Raw genomic sequence first — 9,394 nt, 5'->3', positions numbered from 1 at the left:
AACTAAGATAGTACAACTAGATATCATAATCAGGATCTGGGTAAGGCCATGGTCAAGGTTCCGGTCGGGGTTATGGTAAGGGTCAAGGTTGGGGTTATGATCAGGGTTTGGGTCAGGGTCAATAAGGTAACATGCACTAAAGAAAAAAAAGCACCAAACCAGAATGCTTCCAGCAACTCCGCGCACGTGCACTGTTGCGCTGGATGAACCCTGTATTATAAGCCTCACTAATAAATGTTATTTTAGCGAAATCTTCCTGTTTGGTGTCACAAAGATCAAACACAAAGTAAACACACAGTTTGATGTGTACACATGGTGGGCGTGACCCTGCAGGACAAACCCCACCCCCTTCAAGTTGGGACTCTGCAGACAAGCTCAGTGTGAAGCTTTTATTTTGAAGTTGGGCGCTTGTTGTCATGGCGACCTGATTGAAAATCACACAGTGAGTGTTTGTTTGCCAGGAATGAGATTATCTGCATCATGTGACCATCAAAGCGCCTTCTGCTCTCAGCTTGGTGAGTCCACGTCTTTGTCCAACTTTGAACTTTTTTCTTCGCAGTGTCTTCACGTCATGTGACTCCGTCATGTGATCATCTGTGTTTGTCCCCAGAAGAGTGGGGAAAGGATCAAACCCTCCGAGTGCGGCTGAAGAGCTGCTCCTGCTTCTCCAGTCACTGTGGGGGAGTCCTGGTGGCTTCCCTCACTTCACTTCTCTCAGTGGGTTGTCTTTAATCTGACTGCACAGTTTGCTTTTCTGTTTCTTCTGTCCTCCTGTGCTACTGTCACAGCTAAGGACCAAGGACGCACCAGCAGAGAGACCTTAACATTGGGGACGTTTGGATGGACCGGCTGTCTTCCTGGATGTCTTCTCAGCTGGAAAAGTGATGACTGAGTTTAATTTTTTTCACTCTGAACCCTGATACACTTTTTAAAATGTAAACATATTTTCATGTTTGTTTGTTTGTTTTTGTGTTTATCGTAGCAGTTAGCGCGTATCTTCAGGTTAAAGGCACACCCACGGGAAGTGCTGCGATTATGTCACGGCACTGGACAGGCTGAGGTCACGAGGTCACGCTGCCATCATGGATCCAGAGGAAAGCGGCGCCTGCTGGCTCTCCTTTGCCCACCAGAACCTGTCAGAGATCCCGTCCGAGAGGATCCTGATGCACGGGCGCACACTGCAGCTGCTGGACCTGAGCCACAACCTGCTGGATGAGTATCCTTCAAACCTTGTGGACACGCAGACCGAGACCATGCCCTCCCAGCTGTTCTCCTTCATTCAGGTTTACTGGAACCCGGTTCTCCTTGGTTCACTGGAAAAGCTCAGCACTCTGGTTCTGGACTCCAACAGCTACACATCTCACGTGAAGTTTCCCTACATGCCAAGCATCACCGCTTTGTCCGTCAACAAGAACCGGATCACCAATCTGCCTGTTTTTGTGCAGGAGGTCCAACAGAGGTTCCCCAACATCAAGTGAGACATCACAAGAGTCTCATTCCGGATCCTGCACCTAAACAAGTCTCTGTGTTTGTGCACGTCCGGACCCTGCACCTAACAGAGTCTCTGTGTTTGTGCACGTCTGGACCCTGCACCTAACAGAGTCTCTGTGTTTGTGCACGTCCAGATCCTGCACCTAAACAAGTCTCTGTGTTTGTGCACGTCCAGATCCTGCACCTAACAGAGTCTGTGTGTTTGTGCACGTCCAGATCCTGCACCTAACAGAGTTTCTGTGTCTGTGCACGTCTGGACCCTGCACCTAACAGAGTCTCTGTGTTTGTGCACGTCCAGATCCTGCACCTAAACAAGTCTCTGTGTCTGTGCACGTCCGGACCCTGCACCTAACAGAGTCTCTGTGTTTGTGCACGTCCAGATCCTGCACCTAAACAAGTCTCTGTGTCTGTGCACGTCCGGACCCTGCACCTAACAGAGTTTCTGTGTTTGTGCACGTCCAGATCCTGCACCTAACAGAGTCTCTGTGTTTGTGCACGTCCAGATCCTGCACCTAACAGAGTCTCTGTGTTTGTGCACGTCCGGATCCTGCACCTAACAGAGTTTCTGTGTCTGTGCACGTCTGGACCCTGCACCTAACAGAGTTTCTGTGTTTGTGCACGTCCAGATCCTGCACCTAAACAAGTCTCTGTGTCTGTGCACGTCCGGACCCTGCACCTAACAGAGTCTCTGTGTTTGTGCACGTCTGGACCCTGCACCTAACCGAGTCTCTGTGTTTGTGCACGTCCGGACCCTGCACCTAACCGAGTCTCTGTGTTTGTGCATGTGCAGGATCCTGCACCTAACAGAGTTTCTGTGTTTGTGCACGTCCGGACCCTGCACCTAACCGAGTCTCTGTGTTTGTGCACGTCCGGACCCTGCACCTAAACAAGTCTCTGTGTCTGTGCACGTCTGGACCCTGCACCTAACGGAGTCTCTGTGTTTGTGCACGTCCAGATCCTGCACCTAAACAAGTCTCTGTGTCTGTGCACGTCCGGACCCTGCACCTAACAGAGTTTCTGTTTGTGCACGTCCGGATCCTGCACCTAACAGAGTCTCTGTGTTTGTGCACGTCCGGACCCTGCACCTAACCAAGTCTCTGTGTTTGTGCACGTCCGGACCCTGCACCTAACGGAGTCTCTGTGTTTGTGCACGTCCAGATCCTGCACCTAAACAAGTCTCTGTGTCTGTGCACGTCCGGACCCTGCACCTAACAGAGTTTCTGTTTGTGCACGTCCGGATCCTGCACCTAACAGAGTCTCTGTGTTTGTGCACGTCCGGACCCTGCACCTAACCAAGTCTCTGTGTCTGTGCACGTCCGGACCCTGCACCTAACAGAGTTTCTGTGTTTGTGCACGTCCGGACCCTGCACCTAACAGAGTTTCTGTGTTTGTGCACGTCCAGACCCTGCACCTAACAGAGTTTCTGTGTTTGTGCACGTCCGGACCCTGCACCTAACAGAGTTTCTGTGTTTGTCCACGTCCGGACCCTGCACCTAACAGAGTTTCTGTGTTTGTGCACGTCCGGACCCTGCACCTAACAGAGTTTCTGTGTTTGTGCACGTCCGGACCCTGCACCTAACCGAGTCTCTGTGTTTGTGCACGTCCGGACCCTGCACCTAAACAAGTCTCTGTGTCTGTGCACGTCCGGACCCTGCACCTAACGGAGTCTCTGTGTTTGTGCACGTCCAGATCCTGCACCTAAACAAGTCTCTGTGTCTGTGCACGTCCGGACCCTGCACCTAACAGAGTTTCTGTTTGTGCACGTCCGGATCCTGCACCTAACAGAGTCTCTGTGTTTGTGCACGTCCGGACCCTGCACCTAACCAAGTCTCTGTGTTTGTGCACGTCCGGACCCTGCACCTAACAGAGTTTCTGTGTTTGTGCACGTCCGGACCCTGCACCTAACAGAGTTTCTGTGTTTGTGCACGTCCGGACCCTGCACCTAACAGAGTTTCTGTGTTTGTGCACGTCCGGACCCTGCACCTAACAGAGTTTCTGTGTTTGTGCACGTCCGGACCCTGCACCTAACAGAGTTTCTGTGTTTGTCCACGTCCGGACCCTGCACCTAACAGAGTTTCTGTGTTTGTCCACGTCCGGACCCTGCACCTAACAGAGTTTCTGTGTTTGTGCACGTCCGGACCCTGCACCTAACCGAGTCTCTGTGTTTGTGCACGTCGGGACCCTGCACCTAACAGAGTTTCTGTGTTTGTGCACGTCCGGACACTGCACCTAACAGAGTTTCTGTGTTTGTGCACGTCCGGACCCTGCACCTAACAGAGTTTCTGTGTTTGTGCACGTCCGGACCCTGCACCTAACCGAGTCTCTGTGTTTGTGCACGTCCGGACCCTGCACCTAACAGAGTTTCTGTGTTTGTGCACGTCTGGACCCTGCACCTAACCGAGTCTCTGTGTTTGTGCACGTCCGGACACTGCACCTAACAGAGTTTCTGTGTTTGTGCACGTCCGGACCCTGCACCTAACAGAGTTTCTGTGTTTGTGCACGTCCGGACCCTGCACCTAAACGAATCTCCGTGTTTGTGCATGTGCAGGATCCTGCACCTAAACGAATCTCCGTGTTTGTGCATGTGCAGGATCCTGCACCTAAACGAATCTCTGTGTTTGTGCATGTGCAGGATCCTCAGCATGATGAACAATGAAGCAGCACCGAGTTATTTCAACGGGGGAACGCTGACTCAGCATAAAGACTACAGGTGAGCGACTTCAGACAACATTCCAAACTGCTCAGGGTACTTGAACCTGTCTACGTGTGCCTCCATCTCATGCTGAGACATTTTCATCTCATAGTCTCATAGTCTCTGCATTTGTTGTTAATGTTCTGTTTTGCCTTCCAGACAGTATGTCATCAGTCAAATCCCTGGCCTGCAGATCCTGGATGACACCGAGGTCCTGGAAGAGGAGTGGGTCAAAGCCAGAAAGACCTACCGGCTGCACCGACACAGTCGAAAGAAGACGGAGGCATCATCGGCAAAGAAAGGCACAAAGTCGAGTCATGTGGCAGTGAAGCACAATGCACCCAGATCCAGGGCTGAAGACTGAAGCGTTCTGATCTGGACCCTGGCCCATGTCTTCAGACTAATGTGTTCCACGGCTTTTACAGCTTTGCTGTTTGTGCAAGTTTTGTCGTTTTCTTGTTGATTCCAGCAGTGTTTGCCACAAGAATACCCATGTTGGTGCAGGACACGGCTGTGCCCGCTGCCACAAGGAGGCACCGTAGTGAAACGATAGCCCGTGGCAGACGTTCTGTCAATTTCACAAATGTTGCTCGTCTGAGGGTTATGTTTATTTTATTTCTTTGTGTGTGCAGTTGCCACCCGTCGACAGAATGTGAAGAGAAGATCTTAGGGCCCTGTCCCACTGGCGTTTAGGAGGATTTGCGTATGGATTGTGCACAAAATCGGCCCATATTCGCCAAACATCCGCAATATCCGTGTAACATGCCTGTATGAGTCGGCCGTCATCCGAACATGCCCGTGATCATCCGCAGAGGCACGCATATCTGCAGCCAGGATTTTTGAGCTGCTCAAAAATCCGGATGCGGATGACATCCGCCTTACATTCTCCATACATACTCAATTCATACACAATACATACTCACTCTATGCGCTGTATATCTGCCGTTAACCGCTGATATCCGCAACTGACGGGGATTTGCGGCTTGGCAGCGGACCGGGACAGTGTGTAAAACAGATATATATTGTGCCCATCATGTGCACATCACAAACTAAAATATGTTGTAGCGACTGCATACATACTGGCCACGAATAAAGCGTTTTTATTACACCTGCTTTGCAGCTGATTTGAGGACAATCTGTGAATGCATAACAAACATGTCACGTAAACCCAAAGTACTATATGTGACAGAAAGCGACATACCTGCCAGTCAGTGCCGGTCCGGCTGTGTAGATCCACAAAGACGTAGCTGCTGCAATCCAGGACTTTTATTTAACACCAACAAAAGGAAGAGTTGCTGTTTAGCCACAACTCACTCAAAAAAAAGAGAAGCAAAACAAAACAAAACACGTCTCACACCCGGAGCGGCTTCCCCCCTCCTGCTCCCCAAACTCATGAACAGTTAACCCTTGAATGACAACATGAACATTAACTCTGTGATCAACTTGTCCAAGTCCAGCAAATGCTCCAGAGGCTGTATTGTTGGTGTGAATAGTGATGCCGAAAGGAGTGAGTGCCCTTCTTTTATGACCGCAATGCAGATGCCGTGCACGCGCAACACGTGCGCGATGCATTCATAATACACCTGTAATACTGCCGCGATAATCTCAATGTGTCAGATCAGTTTCCTGAATACATGTGTTATATAACCGTGATTGTTCATCATATATTCGCTATATATTATTAATATATCCGCCCGCGATTTGTATACTCAATTCATGCGCAATTAATCCTCTCCCCAGTGAGACCGGGCCCTTAGGAAGTGTTAAATCTGAGCACAGCCAAATGTGCCCATTTCACCCTGTGATCTGGCCACGTATCGCCCCCTGGTGGTAGAAATGTAAAATGGCAGCTGTTTGTTACCTATTGTCCTTAGCTCATTGCTTCCTAAACTATTGCATTTATCATTGTTCACCTGCAGAACTCCCCACTCCCACGTGTGTGTTCATTTTTTTTTATTACATCTTCCACTAATTTGCACACTTTGGTAACTTTGGCTCTGTCTAAAACGCTTCATTCCTGACCTGCTGTGACATCACACTGCAATCAATGTTGAATAAATTTATTACAGTGAGAAGGACTGTTGATCTATTTTATTCTGTGTGCGGGCGCCCCCTACTGTTCACAAACACTTACTCCGGAAGATACTGGCTTTTCCCCTTTTTCTTTCTTTCTTTCTTTCTTTCTTTTTCTTTCTTTCTTTCTTTCTTTTTCTTTCTTTCGCCGTATCCTCTTTTAGACGTGAGGATGTTTCCTCCGCTCCTACAGGGGGCGGTAGCGAGCTCCAGGTAAAAGGTGCTGCGGTGACGTCACATCGTGCTGTTAGCCTGTTAGCTTGCCTCCGTTTCTGCTGCTCGCAGGTAAACTTCTTTGTTTTTAACCTTTACGGCAGCGTGACGTCAGCTAACTCACTCCGTGACGCGCGATTAAACGTCAGCAGTAGACTGCTTGGCCGCATGAATTAACTTTAATCATCATATTTATAAAGGTTTTCTCTTAATGCTGATTCACTCTGACGTTTTATGACGTCAGTGTTGTCATGCTGGCTGACGTCAGGAGGACAGTGAAGCTGTACATTTTGAAGTTATCATAATTTATAATATTGTTTGTAGCTTTTAAAACGTGTGAAGGATATTAATTTCTTAAAGTTTTTAAGTCAGCTTGTCTTCTCGGCATATGCTAACGGGACGACACATTATATTAAAAAACACAGTGCGTCTGAATATAACTATTTGGTGTCTTTTTTTTGAGTGTCCTGTTTCTTTAATTGGAGAGGAGCTGCTGGATGTCCCGCCCTGTGGGCGTGTCATCACGCTGGCTCCTTCAGCGCTCTGACCCATAATGCAGTGCAGTGTTTGCTGTGACATACTTTAGTCCGAGTTGTTTGTCTTTTCTGCGAGTATCTGAGCAAAAAGGCGGCAAACAGACGTTACGGAGTGTTTGTGGTTTGATTTTCAGTCGGTGTGGTGATGGCGAGCTGAACAAAGAAAATGTCGGTTTCTGTTTGACGGCTGATATTTATTACGTGTTATTACATGATGCAGAAGTCTTCAGCATCCTGACTCCGACGGCCCAGCTACCCTTATCAATAAAAACTTAAAAAACGCTCGTCTGCAGCAGAGAGCCGAGTTCCACGTGGATGGTTTTAGTTGGCACAGGGTCACGCGACCCGTGCGCCCCCTAACCTTTCTATAATATAGCTCAATGACTCTGTGTATGGCTCCCTGGGTGTTTGTGCAAGGTGATTATCTAGACCAGGTGGTGGACCAGGATGAAGTGCTGGTTCTTGTCAGTTATGCTTTCACCTGGATGCACCGTGGTGTTGTGCCACCGTGCCATGCCTTACTGTGATTTTTGGCTGTCTGCACATTTCCTGTTTAAAGTTTGGTCAGTTGGTTAAAATCTACTCTACTGCCCCCTGTGGGTCAAGTAAACAGGTGGGCCTTTGTCTTATCAGAGTTTTGTCTATTTTGCTGTCCAGCCTGAAGTTAGAACATGATCTCTTTCTTCTTTTAGATTTGGACTGAAGATCACAGCAGGATGGCTGCGACTGTGAATAATCCTTTCCAGAACCTCACTGAGCCTCTGGACCCAGAGAACCCAGCTCAGCAGTTCTACAGTCTTCTCAAGCTGGGGGATCCCAGATACGGTGAGCTCCGGGTTTTACCCAGTGTGAACGTGAAAGCTGATCTCTAACGGCTGCTTGTGTCATCAGACCATCTGCCATTCTCCATCCGGGTCCTGCTGGAGTCTGCTGTCAGGAACTGCGATGGGTTTCTGGTGAAACCCACCGACGTGGAAAACATTTTAAACTGGAAACAGACCCAGACTCAGACCGTGGAGGTACCGTTCAAGCCGGCCCGGATCATTCTTCAGGACTTCACGTATGTCAACTGGTTATTACACAGTTATTACATCATTCCAGATTTCATGCGTGTCTCCTGGTTATTACACAGTTATTACGTCCTTCGGGATTTCATGCATGATGCCTGGTTAGTACACAGTTATTACATCTTTTGAGACTTCATGTGTGTTGCCTGATTATTACGTAGTCATTACATCCTTCTGGACTTTAGCGTGTCACCTGGTTATTACACATTTATTACGTCCTTCGGGATTTCACGTGTCACCTGGTTATTGCACAGTTATTACGTCCTTCTGGACTTCACACCTGTCACCTTGTTATTATGCAGTTACTACGTCCTTCGAGACTTCACATGTGTCACCTGGTTATCACGCATTTATTACGTCCTTAGGACGTCACATGTGTCACCTGGTTGTTATGCAGTTATTATGTCCTTCAGGACTTCACACGTCACGTGGTTATTACGTTGTTTTATGTCCTTCTGGACTTCACGTCACCTGGTTTTTGCGCAGTTATTACATCCTTCGGGACTTCACACATCACCTGGGTATTACAGTTATTGCGTCCTTCAGGACTTCACGCATGTCGCCTGCTTATTACAGAGTTATTACGTCCTAAGGGACTTTGAGCATGTCGTCTGGTTATTACACAGTTATTACATCCTTCAAGACTTCATCTGTGTCACCTGATTATTACACAATCATTACGTAGTTCTGGACTTTAGCATGTCACCTGGTTATTGCACAGTTATTAAGTTCCTGTGGGATTTCACGTGTCACCTGGTTATTACGCAGTTATTATGTCCTTCGGACTTCACACGTGTCACCTGGTTATTGCGCAGTTATTAACTCCTTGGGGACTTCACACATGTCACCTGGTTGTTACGCAGTTATTACGTCCTTCAGGACTTCACACATGTCACCTGGTTATTGCACTGTTTTATGTCCTTTCTGGACTTTGGCGTGTCACCGGGTTATTACCCGGTTATTACACAGTTATTACATGCTTCAGGACTTCACACGTCACCTGGTGATTACACAGTTATTACGGCTTTCAGGAATTCACACGTCGCCTGGTTATTACGTCCTTTGGGAATTCATGCGCATCTCCTGGTTATTATGCAGTTATTACATCCTTCTGGAATTCATGTGTGTCACCTGGTTATTAGGCAGTTATTACATCCTTAGGGAATTCATGCGTGTCTGCTGGTTATTACACAGTTATTACATCCTTTGGGACTTCACACGTGTCACCTGGTTATTACACAGTTATTATGTCCTTCGGGACTTCGCACCTGTCACCTGGTTATTACACAGTTATTACATCCTTTAGGGACTTCACACATGTC

General features: G+C 48.1%; 2 protein-coding genes across 2 annotated transcripts in view; both read left to right on the top strand.

The window, feature by feature from the left end:
* The first annotated feature begins 828 nt into the window (after window positions 1–828).
* Window positions 829–4,935, top strand: LOC117505695 (leucine-rich melanocyte differentiation-associated protein). Its single transcript, XM_034165249.1, has 4 exons — window positions 829–881; window positions 983–1,474; window positions 4,124–4,201; window positions 4,343–4,935. The coding sequence occupies exons 2-4, from the start codon at window positions 1,083–1,085 to the stop codon at window positions 4,545–4,547; spliced, it is 675 nt and encodes a 224-aa protein (XP_034021140.1). The 5' UTR covers window positions 829–881; window positions 983–1,082; the 3' UTR covers window positions 4,548–4,935.
* Window positions 4,936–6,484: 1,549 nt separating this feature from the next.
* The window catches only part of aco1 (aconitase 1, soluble), a 38,287-nt gene continuing 35,377 nt past the window's right edge, over window positions 6,485–9,394 (top strand). Inside the window, exons 1-3 of the mRNA XM_034165246.1 lie at window positions 6,485–6,541; window positions 7,698–7,830; window positions 7,897–8,065. Coding sequence (XP_034021137.1) covers window positions 7,722–7,830; window positions 7,897–8,065 — 278 coding nt within the window. The 5' untranslated portion in view covers window positions 6,485–6,541; window positions 7,698–7,721. The remainder of the gene's footprint in view (window positions 6,542–7,697; window positions 7,831–7,896; window positions 8,066–9,394) is intronic.

Source organism: Thalassophryne amazonica, unplaced genomic scaffold (genome assembly GCF_902500255.1).
Source record: "Thalassophryne amazonica unplaced genomic scaffold, fThaAma1.1, whole genome shotgun sequence".
Taxonomy (NCBI): Eukaryota; Metazoa; Chordata; class Actinopteri; order Batrachoidiformes; family Batrachoididae; genus Thalassophryne; species Thalassophryne amazonica.
The sequence above is the reverse complement of the archived record's forward strand: the minus strand, read 5'-3'. Positions and strand labels throughout refer to the sequence as shown.

Excerpts from the sequence above, each read along its gene's own strand:
- LOC117505695 (XM_034165249.1), top strand. The coding sequence starts at position 1,083 with ATGGATCCAGAGGAAAGCGGCGCCTGCTGGCTCTCCTTTGCCCACCAG. Across the intron at positions 1,475-4,123 it reads CAGAGGTTCCCCAACATCAA|GATCCTCAGCATGATGAACA; the intron begins GTGAGACATCAC and ends GTGCATGTGCAG. Across the intron at positions 4,202-4,342 it reads ACTCAGCATAAAGACTACAG|ACAGTATGTCATCAGTCAAA; the intron begins GTGAGCGACTTC and ends TTTGCCTTCCAG.